This window comes from Bicyclus anynana, chromosome 9 (genome assembly GCF_947172395.1).
Source record: "Bicyclus anynana chromosome 9, ilBicAnyn1.1, whole genome shotgun sequence".
Classification (NCBI taxonomy): domain Eukaryota; kingdom Metazoa; phylum Arthropoda; class Insecta; order Lepidoptera; family Nymphalidae; genus Bicyclus; species Bicyclus anynana.
This window is the reverse complement of record NC_069091.1, coordinates 1,680,681-1,708,569: the sequence shown is the minus strand read 5'-3', so window position 1 is coordinate 1,708,569 and position 27,889 is coordinate 1,680,681. Positions and strand designations below refer to the sequence as shown.

The 27,889-nt window shown below is 38.0% G+C and overlaps 1 protein-coding gene across 1 annotated transcript in view; it reads left to right on the top strand.

Annotated features, from left to right (window-relative positions):
* The window catches only part of LOC112055596 (gamma-aminobutyric acid type B receptor subunit 2), a 110,804-nt gene that overhangs the window by 58,886 nt on the left and 24,029 nt on the right, over positions 1-27,889 (top strand). Inside the window, exons 3-6 of the mRNA XM_052883484.1 lie at positions 18,563-18,747; positions 19,491-19,634; positions 22,552-22,664; positions 25,792-25,954. Coding sequence (XP_052739444.1) covers positions 18,563-18,747; positions 19,491-19,634; positions 22,552-22,664; positions 25,792-25,954 — 605 coding nt within the window. The remainder of the gene's footprint in view (positions 1-18,562; positions 18,748-19,490; positions 19,635-22,551; positions 22,665-25,791; positions 25,955-27,889) is intronic.

Here is a 27,889-nt window from a genome sequence, read left to right as displayed (position 1 = left end):
TTGAACGCTTGAACTCTACCCTTAAAGAAGTTTCCGATTGGGGTGATGCCCATTGGTTCGTCGTCATCAACCCATATTCGGCTTAGTGCTGAGCTCGAGGCTCCTCCATGAGAGGGGTAAGGCCAATAGTCCACCACGCTGGCTCAATGCGGATTGGCAGAATTCACATACGCAGATAATTAAAAAATTCTCTGGTATGCAGGTTTCCTTACAATGTTTTTTTCACCGTTTGAGACACGTGACATTTAATTTCTTAAAATGCACACAACTGAAAAGTTGGAGGTTTATGCCCCGAACCGGATTCGAACCCACACCCTCTGGAATCAGTGGCAGAGGTCACATCCACTGGGCTATCACGGCTTACTAATGACACTTTAATGGTTTTATAATTAATAATAACATAAAACGTACTACATATACGCAAGCAAATAAAGATTGATTTCTGAGATTTAGTACGCAGACGGTTTTTTGGCATTTTTTTTTTATTTTGCTATGTTACTCAATATCTTCATTATTTGTTAAGCATTTTAATGATCCTTGGAAGATGTTTTCGTTACAGTCCCCTGGTACGGAAGCACTTATGTTCGCGAACAATGTCGCGTCTGGTTACAAAGCTCATTCAATTCTTATATTATAATAGATTTAGTTTTCTTCTCTTTTATATCGATCTTGTTTGTTTTATTAGCTTTATTTTTTTTAATTGATTGAAATACCCGCAATTGTACGTTACTAATGCGGACTTATAAAAGGGTGATTTTTGGCTGGTCGGCTGCACTAAGTAAGTGAGGAATTAAAAAAGAAGTTGCTTTTTTAATTCCTCACTTACTTAGCTGTCATATTTTTCCTTTAAAATTCATCAATAATATGTGAATTTTTAGCTGGCAGGTGGAGAGGATATAACTCTAAAAATTAGCACTTTAAAAATACCTTCATATTTCACTTAAAAATACCTAAATCAAAAAATGGTGCTTACCATTTTTAGTGAAATAGGAAGGTAGGATAAGGATAAGGAAGGATAAAATTACCATTTTTCGAATAATGGTAAACATATTTCTTTGAATAACCAAACTAATTACTAAGCAATAATAGTTTTGAAGACCTGTCCAAAGACATTCCTGAATTTTATGGAAACTGAGTAAAAAACGAGCATGTCCGATCATTAATTCCCTTACATTACATATAGGTGAGATAGTAATAATAATAGTATATGAGCTAATCCGAGCATAACAGACTTACATAACGGAACTGTAAAGGCTCTTTTTTGGCTACGGAACCCTGAAAAAAGACGAGGCGATTATGTGCAACCCTTAAGACCGGACGCTGAGTGACGTACGGATATTGGATCTGATCCGTTCCGTTGTCTTCACGAGAGGAGCGCAAAAGTGGCACTCGGGGTCGCGCTTAAGGTCAAGTTTTTCTTACAAACGCTATTTTGTTACTAAATGCTTTTATATTACGGGGATTTTCCTCCTCGTATTATATGAGCGTTGCTGTCTCGTTGGCCCTTATAGCCTTACTAATGAAGGCCCTGTCAAGTCCAGGGTCGGGATATGGGATACTGAGTTTTAGCGGACTCAAAGGTGATTACAAAAATAAGAAACTAATGTCGAACAAAGGTTTTCACAACATTTGTCAGGACAACTTAATTAACAAATCAAACTGTAACCAAAAAAAACCCTAGAATGTCAGAGAATGACCTTGAGTGAAGTCACGCACTTGAGAACGATGTGTGTAGGATTAAAGGATTGTAAATTATAATACTGTATGACTTTTTCAAAAGCAACTGTTGAGTTTCTTGCCGGTATCTTCTCAGCAGAACCTGCCTTCCGAACCGGTGGTAGAATCTTTACAAATAGTCAACTGACGTGTCAAAAGTGCTTGTAAACTGAGCCTACTTGAAATAAATGATTTTTGATTTGATTTGATTTGATTTAAGGCGCCTTAGACTGTTAACAAACGATTCCACTCAAGTCACTCTCCCCGCCTATCCCAAGTAACCCATAAAGAATTACACAACAAGATATGTGGACGGCTCGAACGCCACGAGCACACTGAAGCCGTCCGTACCGCAAGTCGTTGACTCGATAACATGAGTTATTCTTTATCCATAAAGGTTTTCAGTAAAAATCTCATTCCGGAGCCTTTTCAGTTCAATCAGCCCGCCATCCGTATAAGGCGCTGTAGGGAGCCGTTGATAAAGGCTGATAACGATGACCCAATGGTTTGTCTGTATGTAAAAGTGACTAGTGACGGTGGGTTTAAAAACTTAGGTACCGAAACTATTCTCTAACAATTTAACTAAAACACGTACTTTAACTAATATAGAAGTCAAAGAACAATTTAAAATATTATAAAATTTTATTTTAAAAACATACTCACATTCGTTGCTGGAAGGTAGATTAAAATTTCATTTCTCGACTACAAGATTCAAAATATAAAGGCGTAAGTCCATTGGTGCTGTGCCAGGTGTGCTATTTATCGCACTTCCGTCGTACTTTCAATATGCCTAGATCAATTTTATTCATTACTAGCAGACGCCCGCGACTTCGTCCGCATGGAATTTAGTTTTCTTACAAATTCCGCGGGCACCATGGATTTTTCCAGAATGAAAAGTGGCCTATGTGTTAAACCAGAGTAAAATCTTTTTCCATTCCAAAGTTCAGCTAAATCAAGCGAGTCGCAGGGATTCGCTGAATGGAGGTGGCTCAGGATCGTGATGTTTCGAAGTTCCTACAAAAGGTCTATGTACTGCAGTGGACGTCCATCGGCTGAAGCTGATGATAAATTGTGTATTACTGTATTTTCGCACCATTCTCCTACAGCTCATATGGAGAGGCGGCCTAACTGCACTTGTACGCGTGGAATACAGTTTTTCACAAATACCGCGGGCGCCATGGATTTTTCCCGGATGAAAAGTGGCTTTTGTGTTGAACTAGAATAAAATCTTTTTCCATTCCAAAGTTCAGCCAAATCAAGCGAGTCGCAGGGATTCGCTGGGTGGAAGTGGCTCACGATCGTGATGTTTCGAAGTCCCTACAAAAGGTCTATGTTCTGCAGTGGACGTCCATCGGCTAATATGATGATAATAAATTGTGTATTACTGTATTTTCGCACCATTCTCGTACAGCTCATATGGAGAAGCAGCCTAACTGCACTTGTACGCAAGGAAAATCTAGCTTCAACTCTTTAAATTAAATTTGTAACGTTTTCAGTTCATTTTTAGAAAGCTTTGTGTTGAATTAAATTTTATAAAGCAAAATGTACAATTGTTACTTCACAGTGACTGCATTTTCATCGTTTATTGCCGTAGCGCATTTTATGTCAGTACTCCTTACAAAATTTTAATATACTTTTCGAAATTGAGAGTTTATTTATAGGGTGTGGTCGAGGTGGAGATTTGGAATTAAAATTTTTGAAAACTGTCGTTACTGTAAAGATTAAATATTATAAATAGCTGGAAAATAGCTAGAAATCACCAATTTGAGAGTGTTTATGAAATAGCTACCTTACCGTTGGAATGTAAGCGACTGGCCGGCCATAATGAGTCTCGATATTATGACTAGTGCGAAGCTCGTAAGCAATATTTCGATTTTATTCGACAGTGACATAAAATTGAAAAAAAAAACATTTTTTTTTTAATACTATACAAGTTAGCCCTTGACTACAATCTCACCTGATGGTTAGTGATGATGCAGTCTAAGATGGAAGCGGGCTAACTTGTTAGGAGGAGGATGAAAATCCACACCCCTTTCGGTTTCTACACGGCATCGCACCGGAACGCTAAACCGCTTGGCGGTGCGTCTTTGCCGGCAGGGTGGTAACTAGCCACGGCCGAAGCCACCCACCAGCCAGACCTGGACAAATTAAGAAAATCTCAATCTGCCCTGCCGGGGATCGAACCCAGGACCTCCGTTTTGTAAATCCACCGCGCATACCACTGCGCCACGGAGGCCGTCAAAACATAAAATTGAAATAGGTCAAAAAATTGTTTATCTATCATTACTTACTTATAATAAAACTAGTCGAATTCTATTCATTTATTCGCATTTTGAGATTTGGTTCGACCGTTTGTAACAACAAACGCTAGCGTGGCATGTCGGATGACAGCGCCATCTAGAATCTATACTTATAATACGAATTTCTGTACATTTTGAACATTCTGTACATAGATATTTTGAATTTTTTTGTTGAGGGCATTATATAATCTGAAGCTAAAAATATTTTTCTTTCGATTTTTTGTCTGTTTTTTGTTATTCGGGCATCAAGTTGAAATTACTGAATGAATTCAAATGAAACTTGGCACGGTTTAAGACCATAATAGAAAGAAAAAGAGGAAAGGTTATGGGATACTTTTTATTGCGAAAATAAAATAAAAAGGGGGTGAAAGTTTGTATGGAAAGTCCTTCATTTTTAGAGTTACAGTTTTAAAAAAATGTTCGTAAATCATAAAAAAATAAGAAATAAATTGGGATTCAAAAAATTCGCGGGTGTCCACTAGTTAATAATAATAACCTACTCCATCCGAATCGAAGGCAGAGTTCACAGCCACTGTGCTGTCACTGTCACGGCTCTTTTACAAGAGATAACCCCCTAATCACAACTTTACCTGTTTATAATACTAGTAGGTATCAGCGGCGAAGAGTCCCAACAGGCCGATTCCCGCCGGGTTACCTTTTAAAAATCCATAATTACATATTCGTTATTGTACTTAATATGTATGGATGTATGAGAAACCGGAGTACAAGCTTACCTTCGTCAGAATTCCATCCTTCGCCACTGGTAGGTATAGATCTATATTTGTATTATCAATAGTACTACTTGACCGGGATCTCGCCTAACGATTCGTGGAACAACCACCAAAATAAGCACTTACCTAATCCCACTAATCCCGTTTAATTTGACGCACAGTCGAACTAAGTGGAAACCTCTCTCCATCGCCGATAAATGTCCCGATTAATAAATACCGATTGCCACCCATTACGCTTGCTCCGCGGTTTCAATGATCTATTCAAGGGGTGGACAAAAAAACCCTTCTATTATTACAACATAATATTAGCTGCATTGCCTCTATACCTATATCTTTTTGACGGCCTCCGTGGCGCAGTGGTGTGCGCGGTGCATTTACAAGACGGAGGTCCTGGGTACGATCCCCGGCTGGACCGATTGAAGCTTTCTTAATTGGTCCAGGTCTGGCTGATGGGAGCCACCCTACCGGCAAAGACGTACCGCCAAGCCAAGCGATTTAGCGTTCCGGTGCGATGCCGTGTAGAAACCGAAAGGTGTGTGGATTTTCATCCTCCTCCTAAAAAGTTAACCCGCTTCCATCTTAGATTACATCGTCACTTACCATCTGGTGAGATTGTAGTCAACGGCTAACTTGTAAAGAAAACAAAAAAAGGAAAATTACAGCTGTCAAAAAGAAAAAAGTGTACATTCCGAAAATCTGATGATTTAAACATAACTTATAGGTTATAAAATTGCAAATAAAAATATTTCTGTTCTAGACTCTAATATTAATAAATCCTAATAATTCCCAATATTTTCTAATGATTTCGGAAAACAGAAGTAATAAGAATTGTCTTTAAAGTCTGTATTATAGCTAAATACAGGTAGGTAACCTCTTATTCTTACTGTCTAATCTAATAGGTCCTTGCGACGCTCGAATATATACACGTTTAGCATCATGGGACTCAATACGCAGTTAGTCACATGGCGTGCTGCCAGTTATTTAGCTTACCCCGTCAATTTGCTATTCTGAGGGGATAACCCCGAATGTGACAAATGATTGCATTAATTATATTTCAGTATTAGCGGATTAGCACAGCGGATTTTGCGATGTGGATTAAGTGCTACACAATTATTACACGTAATGGAAACAACCAAGGGATATACGCTGAATAACATATTTTATTTATTTTATTTATATATACTTTATTGCACCAGCACCAGGTGCTGAAATGGCGACCCCGCAACAGAAAGTGCAGTGTTGATCGACCCCCCACCAGGTGGACTGACGACATCAAGCGAGTCGCAGGGATTCGCTGGATGAAGGTGGCTCAGTATCGTGATGTTTGTGAGGTCTTACAAAAGGCCTATGTCCTGCAGTGGACGTCCGTCGGCTGATATGATGATAATGATGATGATGATGATAATTTATTGCACAAAAGGAAAACAATAACAAAGAAAATATAAGAAAACATAGTAAGCAAGTAAGTGCAAAGGCGGTTTTATCGCTATGTGCATGTGATATACATTTTTTGACGCATCTGGAAAATTACTACTTTACATAAAGGCTTTTTCTAACTTCCAAAAATTTTCGTGTCAAAACTAATGTGTTTTACAAATAAATTTAAAAATTATAATACTTGAAAAGTATACCTATTAGATTTGACACGAACATGCTTTGAAAATTAAAATATCAAAGAAGAGAACGTTTTGGTTCTCTAGCCAGATGTTACGACTGCAAGAGTCATAATCGATCGACCAGAACATCTTGCCGAAATGTCACAAATCTGTGTGCAACGACATAGATATTCTGTAATTATATCGAGCCGTGGTAGCCCATTGGATATGACCTGTGCCTCTGATTCCGGAGGGCGTAGGTTCGAATCCGGTCAGGGGCATGCACCTCCAACTTTTCAGTTGTGTGCATTTTGAGGAATTAAATATCACGTGTCCCAAACTTTTAGCGGTCACAGTGAAAAAAAATGTACTACGCAAAGTTGTACATCTTGCTTAAAAACATGCTCATTTAATAAGGATTTCAAAAATGTTAGATATTAGTAAACACATTATTTTCAAAAACTTCGTTACAATCGCAATTATCGTACCGTAAGGGATTGATTTTCTAAAAATCGTTTCCTATTAAAATTTGTTCCTTGAATAACAAAAGAATTTTTACTGAATTATAAGTTAAGCAGTTGAAATGACAAAAGTTACATGGAAAGTGTAAGAAAAACAGAAAATAGTTATTTACGGAACATCCTGTATATGGAGTGAATGTTAAATCCAGTTATAACAACGGATATCCGGCGACTCGAGTCTGAATGTTATCCTTATTTTTATCCCAAGCATCTATCAAGCTAGGCTAGACTACAATCAAGCCTAATGCTAATTGATGATGCTTTCAGCAGAACGCGCTTATCTAGAAATTATCCATGGGTACATTTTTGCATTGAAGATAGTATGAGGTATGAGATAGAATATACAGGGTGCTGGGGAGTTTTTCCCATAACTTCAAAGTGTTGATGAGATCACTTATACGAACCGAACTGCATGACTAATATTTTATTAACTAAATAAAATAACTTTTTATGTTTTCATTCAAAATAATTCAAATAATCCATGCAACACTATAAGGAAAATGAAAAGAAATATTTCTTTATTCAATGACAATTTAAGAGGATGATAGTATTAGACTACATTTTTGACGAGAGCGACGACCTCTGTGGTGCAGTGGTTTTCTTGATTACTTCAAGACAGGCCTGATAAAAACCCTTGCACTTTCTGATAGTGGTATGGATGCAACATGTATGTGACTTCGTCGATATCGACGACAAAGTTGCAACTGACACTCCGCATTTCACTAATTAGCTTCTACGTGATATTTATCAATAAATACGAGTAAGTATTACTATGTCATTATTGTAAGGATGCGTATATAAGGGACACATTTTAAGATCTATTTACAAAAGAAATATTATTTACTCAGGAAATATTAATTTTAGAACACATGTTTTAGGACATATTTCATTATTTTTCTTTAAAGAATATAACCCTAGAGTTATGGGAAATACTCCCGAGCACCCTGTATATGTATCTCCTCCAAGCAAGCCTGCCTGACTTATTATATCGTCACTTAATATCAGGCGATATAGCAGTCAAGGGCTGACGAAGTTTGAGTTCAATACGAGCAAGCAAAGGCCTTATAAACACCGTAGCGCTCTTCTAAAACGATGTTTTATATCTCGACAGTGTGCGTTTCAAATTCGTCTCTACATCTCTGTCTAACACGGTACTATAGATAGGGAGAGATAGATACAAACTCGAAACTCACACTGGTGAGTTATTCCCACATCGTTACAGAACAGCGCTATACTCGTAGGTGCGACTTTTTTTTATTCTTTACAACTTAGACTACAATCTCACCTGATGGTAAGTGATGATGCAATCTAAGATGGAAGCGAACTTGTTAGGAGGAGGATGAAAATCCGCACCCCTTTCGGTTTCTACACGACATCGTACCGGAACGCTATATCGCTTGGCGATACGCCTTTGCCGTTAGGGTGATAACTAGCCACGGTCGAAGTCTGACCAATTCAGAAAACCTCAATCTTCCCAGCCAGGGACCGAACCCAGGACCTGCGTCTTGTAAATCTACCCCGCATACCACTGCGCCCCGCCACAATTAATTAATATAAAAAGTCACTCAACTCTCTGTTGATGTAATATTAAATATAGCAGCCCAGTGTGAAGTCACCCTTATGAATAATTCATTAACAATATCCCGAGATCACCCCTGACACGAAAAATGAGCCCTAATCTAATACAAAAGCCGCGTAATCCGATAAGCTGTGCGTTCGTCTTTTCTGCTCAAGCAGTCACATATCGATCTTGTAATTCTTTTCTTATATCACCAACTCCTCATCATTCTCAACCCATATTCGGCTCACTGCTGAGCTCGGGTCTCCTCTCAGATTGAGAGGGGTTAGGCCAATAGTCCACCACACTCGCTTAATTAAGAAAACTCTCTGGTCTGCAGGTTTACTCACGATGTTTTCCTTCACCGTTTGAGACACGTGATATTTAATTTCTTAAAATGCACACAACTGAAAAGTTGGAGATGCATGCCGCGGACCGGATTCGAACCCACACCCTCCGGAATCGGAGGCAAAGGTCATATCCAATGGGCTATCATGGCTCTTTTCCTACTCCAACTAACGCGAATGTTTGTATGGATGTTTGTTACTCTTTAACGCCGCAACTACTAAACCGATTTGGAGAACATTTTTATCCCGGAAATTAAATTACGTGTAAGTACATACTTATTTACGCGGGTATCACCGCCGGCGCAGCTAGTATCTTTGGGTTGGGTTTGAGTTTGTTATATCGTAACCAGCAGACGCCCGCAACATCGCGCTTGTGAATAATTATAGTTAATTTTAATTATGGTTTAACTTATGAGGAATTTTGAGAAAAATAAAATATCGTAATATTTCATCATCATCATCATCATATCAGCCCATGGACGTCCACTGCAGGACATAGGCCTTTGTAAGGATTTCCAAACATCACGATCCTGAGCCGCCTGCATCCAGCGAATCCCTGCGACTCGCTGAATAATAAAAACATAAAACCCTATAAATTCCTAACACGAATTTCGAGAAATCCGGCTTTATTGCTGACTATTTTTCGAATGAAAACCTCTGCAAAATTCCTTCCTTTGTGTTGTCTATTGATAGGTTTAACTCGTTGGTCAGCTTGTTTAGTTTTGGATCACGAGGTTTTGGGTTTGAGTTCTGTTGGGTTGGAGTCGAACTGTGAAATACTGAACTTTTCTTTCTTCTTAGAAATTTTCAGTAAAAATTCTCAGCCCTGAGTAGAAAGTTACTATATCACCTTAAGCTTTGGGGCATCGTGATGGTTCTAAGTGTTATAAGCTCTCCTATTTAAGGAGTCCTGCAGGACTATTTGGACTATTCTGTAACGATGTTTTGTATAACTCACGAGTGTGCTTCGAATTCATCTCTATCTCTCTCAGTCTAACGCGATTCTATAGAAAACGAAATATAGAGTTACTAGTTGACGCCCGCGACTTCGTCCGCGTGAAGTTTAGTTTTTCACACATCCCTCGGGAACCATGGATTTTTTCGAGAAAATGTGTTAATCCAGAGTAAAACCTATTTTCATTCCAAATTTCAGCCAAATCGGTTCAGTAGCTGCGGCGTTAAAGAGTAACAAACATCCAAACATGCATACAAATTTTTGTGTTTATAATATTAGTAGGATAAAAAACGTTGTTACAGAATAGTCCCCCTGGCCCTATAGTTGTTAGAATAGGATAATGATTGATACAATACTTATAGAATCCCATCACATCCCTCGGGAACCATAGATTTTCCGAGAATAATAGTAGCTTGTGTGTTAATTCAGAGTAAAACCTATTTCCATTCCAAATTTCAGCCAAATCGGTTCAGTAGTTGCAGCGTTAAAGAGTAACAAACATCCATACAAACTTTCGCGTTTATAATATTAGTAGGATAGAAAACTTTCTTACAGAATAGTCCCCCTGCCCCTATAGTTGTTAGAATAGGATAATAATTGATACAATACTTATAGAATCGCTGCAGTATTGCAAACTGCAACACATTGCAATTTGCGACGTACAGACAAATGGATTAGCGTCAGAGCAGCAATCAAATCGGTCGCCGCGGTAAGCTCTTAGTAAATGTCATATCAAAGGTCACGTCGGGCCGGGTTACCTAAAATTAAACTTAGTTACCAAAACATACCAAATGTTAGCTAACAACTCTGTTTACTTAACAGCTTACTTGGAACTTAGACGATTATTAATGAAAGTACTTATCGTGAGTGTTTCCCTTAATATGAAAATAGAACAACATATACAGTAAAAGCTCCTTATTCACGCTTCCTTTATAGGGATGATGACAGTTTTTTAAATTGTATATAAATTAAGAGTATACTAATAGCAAAGCAATTTTGTAAAAGGAACAGGGTATCTGCGATCATTACTTTCGGAGCTACAGGGATTTAAAGAGTCAGATTTGCGGCGCTGCCGCGGATCCCTGAAAAACGCTCCATACAAAATGACACGATTTAGTGACGTCGTTGGCTCGCTGATCGTTAGGTTTGTATGGGCGTTCAAACAAAATTACTAATATCTTTGTTATTTGTGCGTTTGTGTTTATAGTTCATTTATGAAAAATGTCACATTTAATGTAAGGAAGCTAAAACTGTATGAATTTTCATCTAATTACGATAAAAAAAAAATTAATAGATTTTGAAGTTTTATAATCTTATTTATTTTGTAAATATCCAGACAATCTTTGCTTTTTATGTATAAATTAGTTAACATTGACTTTATTTACCCGAATGCATCATAAAAATCAATATATTCAAACCTAGTCATCATCCCCATTCACTATTCGCGGATTAAAAAATTGCGACCCAATTCCTATATTCGCGGCTAAATATTTCGTTATTCGCGAATCTGACTGACGAAACTGACGTAAAATCTGCAAATTTTAATTTTAACCTATTGCCGAAATTGCGAATGGTTTAAGAATGCCTGTGAAAACTGTCAAGCAAGAAAAAATTACAAAATACTTCAAACCATTGTCTAAGACTGAAGATAATAGTTAATCAATAATTTCAATTAATTGTTTTTTCTTTATATATTATATACTTCAGCTGCATTGGGTGTTCTATTAAATTCCTAGTAAACATAGCATAAACTTGAAAAATAGTATGAGGTGCATAAAACTCGCAATTTCCCACGCTCCTGTGTTCGGCTCGATGCACCCGAGCGGAGCCAACCGCTGGAAAACCAGGACCAGTGGCGTGCAGTGCCACTACACGCAAACAAGAGTATGCATATTCAATGTGTACCTGCAAAAAATGACTCTATTTTTTAAATAGGGACTATAAGAGTATATGAGAGCGAAACAGTGCATTTACTTTATTTGTAAAGTAAGACGATTTCATCCGCATGGTTCCCGTTGTCATAGGAATACAGGGATAATATATAGCCTATAGCCTTCTTCAGTAAATGGGCTAACTAACAGCGAAAGAATTTTTCAAATCGGACCAGTAGTTCCTGAGATTAACGCGTTCAATCAAACAAAAACTAAAAATACTAAAACAAAACAAAATACCTACGTACCTGCATACTTAATCCTTATATTTTTTAAATTTAACAAGTTTTATATTTTAAGTTAAGTTAATATTTTAAGTATCATTTTAATAAAAGTTTTAAATTATTTTTTTCTGATAGTATATTAGTGTAGGTATCTGTTTTAAGTTTAGTATGTTAGTAAGTTAGTATTTTTTTTAATGAATTATAGTAAGAAGACCTCGTTGAGTAGGTATAGGCATTCTCCATCTCCTTCTGCCTGCTAATTAGACCATATTTGCGCGACTTTGGTCTGCCTACTTTTTATTTTGCCCACTGGGCCAGGCAATACAGCTTAGTGGCTGAAAATTAAAAGAAAATCTTACACTATAACTTAAGTAATTTATCTCTTACATGTTGCAGCTTACTACCTTGGTGATAGACACAGGTTTGACTTCAAAAGGAATTATAAAGAATAACAAAAAAAAACTTACGCCTGAAAGAAATTGGCGGGCTAACGTAAAAAATACACATAAAAAAATCTCGGAAGGGCTTACTTTAAAGGGAAACTCGCAATAATGTTTACAATAATGCAAATTTGAATAGAATTAGTCCGAAAGAAATAACTTTCTGCTCAAAATTTCTGTATAAATGAATAAAATAATTGAATTATGCGCCAGTGTTGAGCCTGTTTTAATTAACTCTGTAAATGGACTGTTATTATAACTTATCACAGAGATGATTGTACAGTGAACATCACTAACAGAGCTTTGTTATTCGTCAAATCTTAATTTACGATTTTAAATGTGTTCGTCATTCTTTAGGGTTCCGTTTATCAAAAGGAAAAAATCAGAATCCTCATAAGATCACTTTGATGTGTGCCTGTATGTCTGTCAAGAGCCTTCATCTTGGAAATACATAGACGTATCAAGTTAAAATTTAAACAGTATACTGGTAAAATCCATATGCTGGCTTGGAACTATGAAGTTTGGCATAGGTGACATCGTTATAGACTATAAATACCTACAAGAAAATATCTCAAAACTATACATTTGTAATTAAATCAAGAAAAAGTGGTAAGTGTTTGAAGCTCAATTTTGGGAAAATCTCGGCAAAAACTGCACAATTCGATACCTAAACTACTATTTTATATTGTAGTTTATTCTACGAACGGAACTCTTGGTGGGCGAGACCGACTCGCACTTGTCCGGTTTTTAAATTATTCAATAAAGATTTTGCCAAATTTTTTTTATCTTGTAATGTTTATACATCTACATCTCTACTAATACGAGTAAAGAGGTTAAGTTTGTGGCCTTATGAAGTTTTAGGAGATAGTCTAATTAATTTCTGGATCTAATAGAACCGATTTTAAAAATTCTCTTACCAACAGAAAGCCGCTTTAATGTATTCCCAAGGAAACAGGATATACGTGGGTGAAACTGCGGCGCCTACTTTAAAATAATCACACTAATATTATAAAGGCGAAAGTTTGTGTGTAAGTGTGTATGTTTGTTCCTCCTTTACACTGCGGCTACTGAAGCGATTTAGCTGAAATTTGGAATGGAAATAGATTTTACTGTAGATTAACGCATAGACTACTTTTCCCAGATCCCAGAATGAAAAACTGAATTCCCAGCGGACGAAGTCGCTGGCGTCCGCTACTTTCCAATATTACTCACATGATTTATTTTACTTCCGGTGTCAACAGTAATTACTACAGATTAGTAAAACCGCAGGATCAGACCACACCTAATGGTTGGTAATGACTTTTGATCAGGACATTCATTGGCGCCAACGGACCCAAGAGGTTTTCACTCTATTAAATTATTGTCCGAATTAAATGAGAATCAACGTTAAGTGTTTGCTTCAGTTTAGAATACTCTTGGCTTAAAACTAAATTTTCATTCAGTTCTTTCAATCGTGATTTGCCATAATTCATAGTTCAACAGAAGTGTTTATTTTAACCTCGTATGTAAATAAATTAAAAGTAAAAATAAACTTTTTTAAAAAAAGCCTTTTAAAAAAATGCGCTAAAATTACAAAAAATAGGTACTTAAAATATTTTTATCTACTAATACGTCAAATGATATGATATAAAAGCTTGTGGTGGTTAATTAAGATTTTTGAGAATTCATTTACGAATAAAAGTCTCATGGGTTAAATTCAATGACGTGCATTTCATATATACATTAAAGACTGCATATCCTAAGAGATGTTTTTCTTTATGCTTATCAAATGCAATTTTCCTAGTTTATTTGATTTTTCCTACTAATGCATACCCTGACAGACAACCTTATGCACGCCATTGGTTACATTATAATATTATCTCCGTGGGAACGAGAAGTACGCGGTTGAAACCGCAGGGCGTAGCTAAAGAGCTAGTAAAAAGAAATTATGTATTTAATTAATCTTATTTACTTAGTTCGCGCCATGATAGCCCAGTGGATGTGACCTCTGCATCCGATTCCGGAGGGTATGGATTCGAATCCGGTCCGGGGCATGCACCTCCAACTTTTCAGTTGTGTGCATTTTGAGAAATTAAATATCACGTGTCTCAAACGGTGAAGAAAAAACATCGTGCAGGTTTCCTGCATACCAAAGAATTTTCTTAATTCTCTTAGTGTGTGAAGTCTGCCAATCCGCATTGGACCAGCGTGGTGGACTATTGGCCTAACCCCCCGAGCTCAGCAGTGAGTGAGTGAGTGAATATGGGTTGTAAAATTACTTAGTACGCAAGAATATAATTTTGCAAGCAAAGTAGGTACTCATGAAGACGGGTTGACTTCCCGGCAACCCGTACTTCGCATCTTCGCTTCTAGTTCCTGCAGCTAATGTGAATTTCCGGTATGTTTCCTGCCCCCATATAAACACTTCAAGACGAATGTTATATATGCGAAAATATTTTTTTTTATTATTATTCTTTACAAGTTAGCCCTTGACTACAATCTCACCTGGTGATGATGCAATCTAGGATGAAAGCGGACTAACATTAACATGTTTTATTTTATATATTTATTTTTGTAGGGTACCAACAGGTTATGACAATTAAAATTGAGTTTTACAAAAACATAGATTAGTGAAGTTGTTGTGTCATTGACCCACTTATAGGTTACCTCAACATGCGTAATTTAGTACTCGAATAGATACATAAAAAGAATTAAAAGAATAATAAATAGGTTAATTAGACTACTTAGGGAGAAAACTGTTTTAGATTTGCGTTTGAAAATATAGATATGGATCTATCACACAATTACATTATGAACAGAATTAAACTAATATAACCATAAAAAGAAAAAACACAGTATAATCTAAAGATAAAAATAACATTTAAGAGGTATCTTTTTGTACTGAGTTAAAAAATATTTTTCTAGTTTATTTTTGAAAATAGGCAAAGTGTCACCAGCTATATCAATATTTACTTCCTAGAAATAGTGTTATATGTGGAAATCAGTCTATTTAATGGAGCTGAAGCGCCTAAATTTAGGATGTTAGGAGGAGGAAGAAAATCCACACCCCTTTCGGTTTATACACGACATCTTATCGGGTCGCCTCAATCGCTTGGCGGTACGTCTTTGCCGGTAGGATGGTAACTAGCCACGGCCAAAGCCTCCCACCAACCAGACCTGTACCAATTAAGAAAACCTCAATCGGTCTAGCCGGGGATCGAACCCAGGGCCTATTAAGCTATATTTTAGTCCCATATTCCCACGGGAACGGGAACTACGCAAGAAAAATTCATCTGCTAGTCTAAAATAAAAATTGTGAAATTACTTAACATGTTTTAAAACATTTATTTCCCATTCTTTTTTGTTGTCATAAAATCTTTCTGCTACAGAGTAGGTACATTAACCTAAAATGTGTAGAACATTGCGGAAAATGTTATCATTCTTATTTAGCTAAATGCATAAAAGTGTAATTAAAAGATCAGACTACGAGTACAACATAGGATTTAAAAAGAGCATGTTATAGTGAACGTTATTTTTAATGACTTATAAACTTATTTTTACTTTACCGACCGTGATGGCTTTGAAAGGTATCAAGGTATCAAGGTTTCAAGGGTCCTCAATTGACCAAGTATTCCTATTTTTTTTATTATTTACATGTTCATGCTCTTGACTACAATTCATAATAACTGACTGTGACGTCACCCGGGTCTCAGCTGAAAATCAGCGCTGGGCATTGCTTTTTTGCGATGAACGGCTAATGGTGAGCTGTAAACTCAGTCTGTTTGGTGTCACAGACAGTCATATAATATCTTCGGTTTCTACACGACATCGTACCGGAACGCTAAATCGCTTGGCGGTACGTTTTTGTCGGTAGGATGTCAATTAGTCACGGCCGAAGCCTCCCACCAGCTAGACCTGGACCAATTAAGAAAACCTCAGCCGGGGATCGAACCCAGGACCTCCGTCTTGTAAATCCAGACCAGACCACGTCAAAAAACGTATTTTTTTATATTGTCTACAATTACTTAATACCTACCAATTTTTGTGATTGAATTGAACATATCACAACCACAGTCTTTAGCAATCAATCTTTCAAAAGTGACGTATCTAATACATTAATAATTACATAAGTCCTTTTCATGAAAGAAGTCCCCCAGACGCGACGCTAATGTCTTAATCACGCTCATTCTCATTTGGTAATAGCGTCTTATTGTCATTTGTGTAAGGCGCTGTCAATTTTAGTTCAGATTTTAGACGCGGGACTTCTTTCATGAAAAGGACTAAGGACATGAGGAGAAACTCACAGGGAAGAAACTCAAATTTCACGAGAAACTGATATTTTAAAACATTTATCTTTAAATCTGTAAGATATCGTATTCGTTACGTCGTCGCGTGGTTAAAATTCGCTTATTGTCTTTTTAACGACGTCAGTGAGTGCCCTTAAAAAGTTAATTTCCTAAATGGAAATCCGCGGTTGACTTTACGCGCTGTTTTATTTTGTTTTACATAATGTATGGTGCACACGTAAAGTAAAGGGTAGTGGTTTGAGAATATTAAGAACAAAAATATAAAGACACTAGCGGACGTCCGCGACTTCGTCCGCGTGGAAATCAATGTAAACTTTCAAGCCCTATTTCACCACTTTAGAGTTTGAATTTTTAAAATTGAATCCCATTCTATTTTGTATTTTTTTATGATTTATGAACAAATTTTTAAAACTGTAAATCTAAAAATTAAGGACTTTCCATACAAACATTCAACCCCTATTTTACCCCTTTTTTATTTCATTTTCGCAATAAATGTATTCTATAACCTTTTCCGTATTATGGTCTTAAACCGAGCCAAGTTTCATTTGAATTCATACAGTAGTTTCAGGGTGATGCTCGAATTACAAAAAAAACACGGACAGACAGACAAAAATCGAAAAAAAATATTTTAAATGTACAGAATTCGTATTATAAGTATGATACTAGATGTCGCTAGTAGTACCTACTCTATGCCACGGTAACGTTAGGTGTTACAAATGGTATAAGTAAAATCTCAAATTGCGATTAAATGTATAGAAATCGACCAGTTTTATTATAAGTACAGATAATATAAGTAAAATGTGACAGTCTGTAATTACGAAATGATTGAGTGATACAAAACGATACAAAAACAAAATCTAATTTATTTTTTAAATGTCTGTTTGTCCCTGACGTTGAAACAGTTGGACCGATTTTAATAGGACTTTCACTGGAAAATAAAGAATGTTATTAAGCAACACAAATAGGCTACTTTTTATCCTGAAAAAACCCATTTTACCTGCTTTTTTGAAATAATTTCAATTTTATTTATATTATGTACCTATAGTTTCCCTTTGGCTTGAGACTAATGAGAATCGAATCTAGTACTAGTTTAAAAAAACAGCGCTGTTTTTTTATAATGTAGATAAAATAAAAAAATTCAAAGTAAAATTTTCGATTTCACATTTGGATTATTTAAACATTCTTCAAATAATCATTTATCAATTTATTTCCTTTTTATTCATGCAATAGTCAATTTTGTACACAATAGTCGAATGTACGGAATCCATTTATCTCTCCATACAGAAATATTGTGCCCATTACTGGGTGAATGGGAAGATAAATGGGATAGGATAAAGAGGAAATTTTAATTGCTATTTGGGGACAGTTCGGACGGAATCAAGTATTTCATTTACTGACAAACTACATGTTTTACTGTATAAAATTTATATTTGTATTTAAATTAAATATCCGATAACTTAAATTATCCGTTGCTGCGAAGGATATCTGCGTGATCGAAAAATGAGGAGATCCGTATAGAAAAACCAAAGTTAACGCCATGGCAAAGATGGAGTGGTTAAGATCGCGGCAAAGAGTCCTAAGTGCCGATGGTTATGAAGGTTTCCAAAGTGTAGAAATGGCGACACCGCAGTGTTGGTTGCCAATAGATTTCGGCACTTTGGGTACCATCTTATCCAATTTCAGTCCACACTGACTGAATTTAGGAAGTCCTCACAGGAGTAATTTCAATTGTCATATGTGAAAACATTAATTTTTCATAAAGATTGTATGAAGTTCAAAAAATAAGCAAAATTGAGAATAAAAAGATAAAAATAGGAATTTTTAAGTACCTATGTACGTTTTAACGTAACGAGTATATATTAAGATACAGGGTAGAGTCAGCAAATGGCTAAATAACGCTAAATATACCAATAAATAATAGCTGCTGTTACATTATTAAACAAAAATTGTTTTTCTAGGTTTCCGGCAAAACACGACAAGTCGAATAGTCTCCATACTCGGACTATTCGAGTTGTCAGTCGGTGATTTCCCACGTGCAGACGGCAAGTCCGAGTTGGCGGCTGCCAAGTTGGCGGTGCATCATGTCAACCAGCAGACCTTGCTGCCAGGATATAAACTACATCTCATCACTAACGACACTAAGGTAATGGGGCTTCTATTGGATATTTTGTAAGTTTCCAGACAAACACAAAAAGTCGAATAGTCTCCATACTCGGTCTATTCGAGTTGTCAGTCGGTGACTACCTGCGAATAGACGGCAAGTCTGAGTTGGCAGCAGACCTTGCTGCCAGGATATAAGCTACATCTCATCACAAACGACACAAAGGTAATGGGGTTTCTATGGGGTATTTTGTAAGTTTCCAGACAAACATAACAAGTCGAATAGACTCCATACTCAGACTATTCGAGTTGTTAGTCGGTGACTTCCCGCAAACAGACGGCAAGTCTGCCTCTCAAAAAAGTGTCTACACTCAGACTATGCGAGTTGGCACCTCTTACAATCATATTATAATCAAACATTTAGTCCCTTTTTGCCGCTCCCATTAATCCTCCACGCGACATGCCATTGTACAATATATTATGTCTTTGCTCCCTTATGACATTCCTTCTTGCCCGCCTATTTTAATGGAATCAGATTATTTTTAAAGGTTTGTTATATATATATTTATATTAAAAAAAAACGTACAATTAGAAAAACGTTATTTATTAATCGCTATACAAAATTTTGGTGCGAGCAGGTTAGGCAGTCGGATTTTCTAATTTTTTTAATTATTGACTTGTTCCACTATGATGAAAATATTTTTTAAATCGTCATCTACAATCCAGAGATATTTTCAACTATTAAAAAAAATTACCATTTGTTTTTTTTTTCGTTGTCACCATCAGTGCGACCCTGGCGTCGGGGTGGACCGGTTCTTCCACGCGCTGTACACGGAGCGCCAGTCGCGCCTGGTCATGCTGCTAGGCAGCGCCTGCTCCGAGGTGACGGAGAGCATCGCCAAGATCGTGCCCTACTGGAACATTGTACAGGTAGCACTGAGTGGCGTGCACAAGGTTTTTAACCAGGGCGATATACAAATTGTACAAAATTAGAAATTCCGCCTCCAGTAGACGGTGATAGCCCAGTGTATACCTCTGCCTTCGATTCTGAGAGCGTAGGAGCGTTTCCGGTCCGGGGCATGCACCTCCAACTTTTCATTTATGTGCATTTTAAAAAATTAAATATCACGTGTCTCAAACGTGTTTTCTATCTTAATTAAACCTTACTCATATTAATTTAATAACATATCTAATATTATTATAAATCTCTAGTAATATCTAACAGTAGTACCTAACGTCTGAGCTCTTTTAGTCCACTTAACGAACGAAAACGGCCTCCGTGGCGCAGTGGTATGCGCGGTGGATTTACAAAACGGAGGTCCTGGGTTCGATCCCTGGCTGGGCAGATTGAGATTTTCTTAATTAGTCCAGATCTGGCTGGTGGGAGGCCGTGGCTAGTTACCACCCTACCGGCAAAGACGTACCGCCAAGCGATTTAGCGTTCCGATACGATGCTGTGTAGAAACCAAAACGGGTGTGGATTTTCATCCTCCTCCTGACAAGTTAGCCCGCTGCCATCTTAGACTGCATCATCACTTACCATCAGGTGAGATTGTAGTCAAGGGCTAACTTGTAACGAATATAAAAAAAACTTTTCACTTCAAAAATAAACGTTTGTTCGAATACCCACAAGACACATACACTTTCTATTGCGCAAAAGTGTCGTAAATATTTATAGCTGAGTTCTATTTAGAGCGACGCTCAAATAGCAGCCACTGTAGAGCTCTTTTGTGCGGCGTGAAACTGCTGGTGACCTTTCCCCCGGCGTGGCGTTTCCGCTCAAAAAGCGCCCTTTCATAAAGTCATTCATTTTTGCAATGGAAATAAAAATAAGATTTCTCTTCCCCACGTTTACCTATTGGGTATGGACTAGGTACATCGTAACTAAAAGTCCAAAATTAAGCAGAACTTTATAGTCCAGGATCCGTGAAGCATTCCTACATCGCCCAGTGTACAAAAATATCTCATTGAACTACGAAATTCTAAAATTTAACAGAACTTTATAGTCCAGGATCCGTGGAGCATTCTTACAACTGATTATTATCAAGTTAATTTTCCGTGAGATCTCATCATTCAGTCTCATCCGTAAGATTTCATCTTGATGAGACGCTCAACTTTTGTATTTACAAAAATTCTTGATTCTCGTAGCTAACAGGGTTACTGGGTACGTTCCTACGCTCGGAAATGTTTATTGCCCAGTTGGAAGAAGTTACTCACGGAAAATTAACTTAATAGTAATCAATTGTAAAAATGCTCCACGGATCCTGGACTATAAAGTTCTGTTAAACTTTAGAATTTCGTAGTTCAATAAGATATTTTTATACATTAGGGGATGTAGGGTAGACCACTACGGATAATAAATTAACTGTATAGCTTTTATTTTTGCAATGGAAATAAAATGGTGCGATTGTTCCAGTAGAACTACTTCGTTGTACGTCTTGTTAAGGTATCAATTTGAAATTCAGCAAAAGCTCTGCAGCCTGAATAGGAGCAGTAAAAAAGCGATGATAGAGTTATTAATTCCGTGTATTTTGTCCCTCGAAAGGGATACAAACGAACGTTACTGTTGTACTGGACATATTCGTGAAATTGAGACATTTATTAAGACGCAATAACTAATAATATCATAACTACCTAAAGGAAAGAAACCATAAAACCTTAAGAAATATAAGAAAAGCTTGTTGGTAAGTTGTAGCTAGCAAACTGGAATAGTAAAATTCATATAGTAAATGTACATTGATGTTTTTCAACTGCAAAATTATCTCTGAATCCAGTTTCTAGGAAAATATTCTATTAGCTTTTATATATTTACGGACTTCAATAAAATTATTTACTCGTACTTATTAATTTTCCAATTTGTAACGAAAATTTTCCAGACACTTTCGACTGTACAACACCCATCGTATTTTCGCCCGTAACACGTGAAAAGAAATGTGATTCTTTTCTTTGTTCGCAACGGAAAGTTATACTTTGACACTCGTTAAAAGTTATACATGATTACAAGGCTCCTCTCATACGTGCAGCGTCTAACAAGTGGTAACGATGTTGCGAACAAACGAGGAGAAACTTACAGAAAGTTATCGTGTAAAATATATCCTTACTACAGGGGAATGGAAAATTAGCCGTTCGATCAATTATGCTCAATCATTTTATTATTTATCGTAGTATCAAGCTATGCTTCTTGCAAACTGATACGGATGCCATTTTTAAACGACTTCCAAAAAGGAGGAGGTTCTACGTTCGGCTGTATGTATGTTTTTTTTTTAAAATCATAAAGTCGCACAAGTCTCTGACTGACTGACAGACTGACCCTATTTGTGATAAATTTCCAAACCAAACTAGGCATAAATTGTTAAGATTTTTTTTTTTATTCTTTACAAGTTAGCCCTTGACTACTATCTCACCTGATGGTAAGTGATGATGCAGTCTAAGATGGAAGCGGGCCAACTTGTTAGGAGGAGGATGAAAATCCACACCCCTTTCGGTTTCTACACGGCATCGTACCGGAACGCTAAATCGCTTGGCGGTACGTCTTTTAGGGTGGTAACTAGCCACGGCCGAAGTCTCCCACCAGCCAGACCTGGACAAATTAAGAAAATCTCAATCTGCCCAGCCGGGGATCGAACCCAGGACCTCCGTCTTGTATATCCACCGCGCCTACCACTGCGCCACGGAGACCTTCAAAATTCTGATAATAAATTCTGTATGACCTTGGATCCAGTATCTAAACGGTTAGGTGTTGGTCGAAGCTTTTCATTAAAAGACCATTGACTGAAACGACTATCGGAACAATAATAGTTGACTCAACATTCCATTATTACCTATACAATATTTATGACTTCGCCAGGTATCCTTCGGCTCCACTTCACCGGCGCTCAGCGACCGCTCCGAGTTCCCGCTGTTCTGCAGAACAGTCGCACCCGACTCCTCGCACAACCCAGCGCGGATAGCTTTCATCAGGTAATTTGCTTGCAGATTAACGACATCTACGGATATTTATGGATGGACTTGGTCGCTAACTATGGCCCTCATAAGAAGGCATAGAGTCACGCAGCGGGTGATGGAGCTATGCTTGGATAGAATCAGAAATGAGGATATCCGCAGAAGAACCAAAGTCACCGACATAGCTCAGAAAGTCGCGAAGTAGAAGTGGCAATAGGCAGGCACATATTTCGAAGAGCCAATGGACGTTTGGGTCCCAAGGTGCTGGAATGGCGACCCCACTCCGGAAAGCGTAGTGTTGGTCGACCCTCCACTAGATGGACCGAGGAAATCAAGCGGGTTGCAGGGCCTATGTCCAGCAGTGGACGTCCATCGGGTGATAATGATGATGATGACTAACGACATTTAAAATTGAGGTGGCTCGTCTTCGTCTTGTATACCGACTCAGTGTATGGTTGATTGTGTTACATAGAATTCGTTGTTTCATTTTATTTCACCGTCATTCGTAATGGAGCATTTAGAGTACGTATTTTTGTTTTTTTTTTTTATGTACTGTAAGAGGCGTTGAGTTTGATTTGACTCTTTGAATAGTTTATCAAACGCTGAGTAGACGCATTAGCGAAGCTTCCCAGGGGCTAGACGTCTATCTCCTAGTACTACTATCACGTGATCAAGATCTGTCATTCCCATACATTTTTCTAGTTTTCGAAGCGTTTGCGATCGTAGAAAGAGAATCGACGTGCCACTTATCTACAGGGGCAGTTTAAGTAGTACCTAGTGGGCCCCATTTTTTTATTTGCACCAGGGCCCTTGATTACCTAGCTACGCCGCTGTGTAGACGTTGATTGTGTTACAAAGAAAGCGGCGTCTTGAATATTACATTTAGTTCTGTAAGAGGCGTTGGATTTGATGCTGGCATTACTGGCTGGTCGCAATACTCTTTGAATAGTTTGTTGAAAGTTGTGTAGACGTAGTGGGGTAACTGCCCAGGGTCAAGGCAGTGCAGTGCCCCGGCGACCTGAACAGAAAATCTTAATCGAACTGAACTTTCGAAAATTTTTCTCATTACCAAAACAAATATGACAGGTTGCAAGCAACTCTGTTGAGAAAAATTCGACAGTTATACCTTCTAATTCCTATGGGTATATAGAAAATTTAATATTTTTAAAACCTAACCAGTCCCTTGGTTGGTTGTAGTCAAGTGGCATGTCGATTCTCTTTCTACGATCGCAAACGCTTCGAAAACTGGAAAAAATGTATGGGAATGACATTTGCTATCGACTAGTCACGTAATCAAGATCTGTCATTCCCATACATTTTTCTAGTTTTCGTAGCGTTTGCGTTCTTAGAAAGAGAATCCGCGTGCCACTTATCTACAGGGGTAGTTTAAGTAGTACCTAGTGGGGCCCCATTTTTTATTTGCACCAGGGCCCTTGGTTACCTAGCTACGCCGCTGTGTAGACGTTGATTGTGTTACAAAGAAAGCGGCGTCTTGAGTATTACATTTAGTTCTGTAAGAGGCGTTGGGTTTGAAGCTGGCAGTGCTGGCTGGTGGCAATGCTCTTTGAATAGTTTGCCGAGCGCTGTGGTAGAGGTTAAATGTGCCACATACGAAGGAAGCTTAAGTAAACAATCTTGAGTATTTATACATTTATTTCTGTAAGAGATATTGGGTTAGAAGATTGCACCATTAGCCGATAGTCACCAGCCGTGTAACATATGGATACCCTCCCCGAACAATTTTAAAAAACTTTTATTTATTATATTGTTCAAACAAAACTGTAGAACCGAAAACAGCACGATGACATATCGTTAAAAATTCACTCTCACGCCGCCTCGGGGGATCAAAGCTGCTGGTAGAGTCGCCAGGTGTCCGGATAAAGCCGGACATTGGCTTTTCTATTCCGTGTCCGGGCGAAATAAACGGTGTTCGGCTAGTGCTGTTTTTAGTTTTACTTTTAGCAAATGAGCGAACTACTAGTGTGAGAACAAAATTTACGGTAATAATCATGAATGCTTGATTTTACGTTAAAAAGTCTTCGTACCTATTAATACTGATGTACACAAAACCCTCAATAACGTAGGTTGTCCGGCCTTTTGACCCAAATGTCAGGACAAACTGGCTGGACTGTACGGCTTTTAATTTCGGCGACCTGGCAACCCTAGCTAGGCTCATGTTGTATGAAGCGTAGCGAGATTTTGTTGTGATTTTGTTTAATACTAGCCAACGCGCCGCGGTTTCACTAGCGTAGTTCCCGTTCCCGTGATAATACGAGGATAAAACATATGACATATTAATTGATTATGAAACACGGCTAAAACTCACGTGATATAAGGTTGGAGTATGCCTGACTAGTTTCGAACCCATACAGGGCCCTTATTCATGAGCTGGTTCTTGCAACGCGGCACGATCCAAACTCGATTTTTTGAAAAAAGAGTTTAAATCGTGCCGCGTCCTCCTTCTCCTAACAAGTTAGCCCGCTTCCATCTTAGATTGCATCATCACTTACCATAAGGGAGATTGTAGTCAAGGGCTAACTTGTAAACAATAAAAAAAAGAGTAAATTATCACTTCCTGTCTAAATTTTTTTTTTTTTATATGTAATTTCTGCGACATGGCGATCTGCTCATAGGCAATAAGCCATTCATTTATCTGATATCATCATATCATTTAATGTTTTGTTTGAGAGCTATTTTGCTGCAGATTCCCTGTCAGCAGCTCTCCCTTTGGCTTGTTATGGAAATCTGTTCCACAGGTCGGAAATGCTGTGTCTTTGTAACCGAGCAAAAATTAGTCCACCCTCGCGACTCAGAGCTCGTGCAAGCTCATTTGTGTGAACTGTCAGTCTCTCCTGATACCTCAGGCTGCACTGGGATATTTCTTCACGTACAGTTTTTATGTCAATGTCGTGGTACATGTACTTATTGCTGATACATCGCGGGATGCCAAACATTGTTCTTAGTGCTTTATTTTGGAATCTTTCCAGTATTTCAATATTTGAATTACTGGCCGTTCCCCACAGCTGTATGCCGTACGTCCAGATCGGTTTGAGCACTGCTTTATATATTAGCATTTTGTTTGTGTCAGTAAGTTGCGAGTGTCGTCCTAGTAGCCGACTTCCTGTCTAAATAAGGATTATTTCAGGCAGTTCGGCTGGGACACCGTGACGGCGTTCTCCCAAAACGAGGAGATCTACTCGCTGGCGGTGAACGAGCTGGTGACGCAGCTGGAGGCGGCCAACATCACCTGCGCCGCCTCCATCACCTTCGCCGAGACTGACTTCAAGGAGCAACTGCAACAATTAAAGGTTTTTAGGGTTCTGTACTTCAAAAGGGGACAAAACGGAACTCTTTTTTAGGTTGCAAAATTGCCAACAATTACTAACTAATATACTATCCATCATCACCATTATCAAATTATTAGAGTCACTGTTGAGCACGAGTCACTTCTCAGAATGAGAGGGGTTAGGCTGATAGTCCACTACGCTGGCCAATGCATATTGACAGACTTTTCCTACGTAGAGAATTAAGAAATATCACAGATATGCAGGTTTCCTCTTTACGTTTTCCGTTCGCCCTTTGAGGAACGTGATTTTTAACTTCTTAAAATGCACTTAACTGAAAAGTTGGAGGTTTAAACCTATACCTTACTAATCGTAGGCAGAGGTCTTAACCACTAGGCTATCACGGCTACCCCTACCCTACGTTGAAATTTTTCCTGAATTTTCTTTGCTATAAAACTCATGGAGCCCGAGATCTTTCCAACGAATGCAAAACCGTGGAAATCGGTCCGTGCGTTCTGGAGTTGTAGCGTCAGGAAGGAAAACCCGACTTATTTTTATATAGTAAAGAAAAGACTAGCGGACCCGGTCAAGCTTCGTTTTGACATAAGTGCACTTATTCTCTATCCCTACTCTACCCTTCTATACCTCTACCCCTACCCGACCCCTACCCGACCCCTACCCTACCTCTACCCTACCCCTACCCCTACCCTACCCCTACCCCTATCCTACCCCTACCCTACCCCTACCCTACCCCTACCCTACCCCTACCCTACCCTACTCCTACCCTACCCCTACCCTACCCCTGCCCTACCCCTACCCTACCCCTACCGCTTGACTCTTAAACGTTTGTACGGGAAATAGAAAAGGGCACTTTTTAGGGTTTTCCCGGAAATTATTTGATTTTTTCTCACCTTTTAAACCTTCCCTATACCTCCACGAACATTTCAAGACCAAGATAAGATAAATCCGTTAAGCCGTTCTCGAGTTTTAGCGAGACTAACGAACAGCAATTAATTTTTATATATATAGATAATTAATAAAGGCCCATTTTGAGACATAACTGTTGATAGTGGTCTGCGAACAAACAATGTTTGGGAACCTCTGCTCATCTAAATCCAAGTGAAGTTAGTTCGACGTAACAATATACAAAGTGCAAGTCAATACAGCGCTAATACAACACTATCGCGTATATCGGAAGTAAGTGTGGAACACGCGCCGCTAATGGAATCTGTCAGTCAATCGCGTCGCGTCTGTTACTTTATCTCCTAAACTTCGCTCCATCAATCTGGAGTGAGGTCGGTTTTTCCGTATGTTTTTCTTGGATTATTTTCCCACGGTCATCATTATCAGCCTATTCTAACGGCAAAAATCCATCCTCGTTTCCTCCTTCTTTCCTCCTCCTAGGAGAACAAAACTAGAACTTAGACCTAGCACGTTTCTCCACAGAAGTATGACTGGCTTTCCGCGGTTACCCACATATATACTGTTCCAATAATACAGATAACAACTTTGAAAATGTTTAAAAACCTGTAACACGATCTGAGAATCGGTTAAAATTGAGGTTTACTAATTAAAATCGATTACTCCTGTTGAAAGTTAAAATGTAGCTTTACTTACGCGGGGCTTATTATCAAATCTATTGACACCTCATTCGTCAAAACCGAATGACTAATATATTACAGAGGAATATGTGTAAACACAAACATACATAGATTGCTAAAAGTACTGCATTCACTCCCCATTTTGTTTTGCCTTAGTCAGTTAGAAAGGTAGTGTCGCGTACCTACTCGTGTATATTACTGCAGAGTATCTATACTAATATTATAAATGCGAAAGTAAGTCTGTCTGTCTGTCTGTTACCTTTTCACGGCTAAACGGCTAAAAGTCCTTTATTTTTAGAGTTACAGATTTAAAAAGTTTGTTCATAAATCATGAAAAAATGTGGAACATAATGAGATT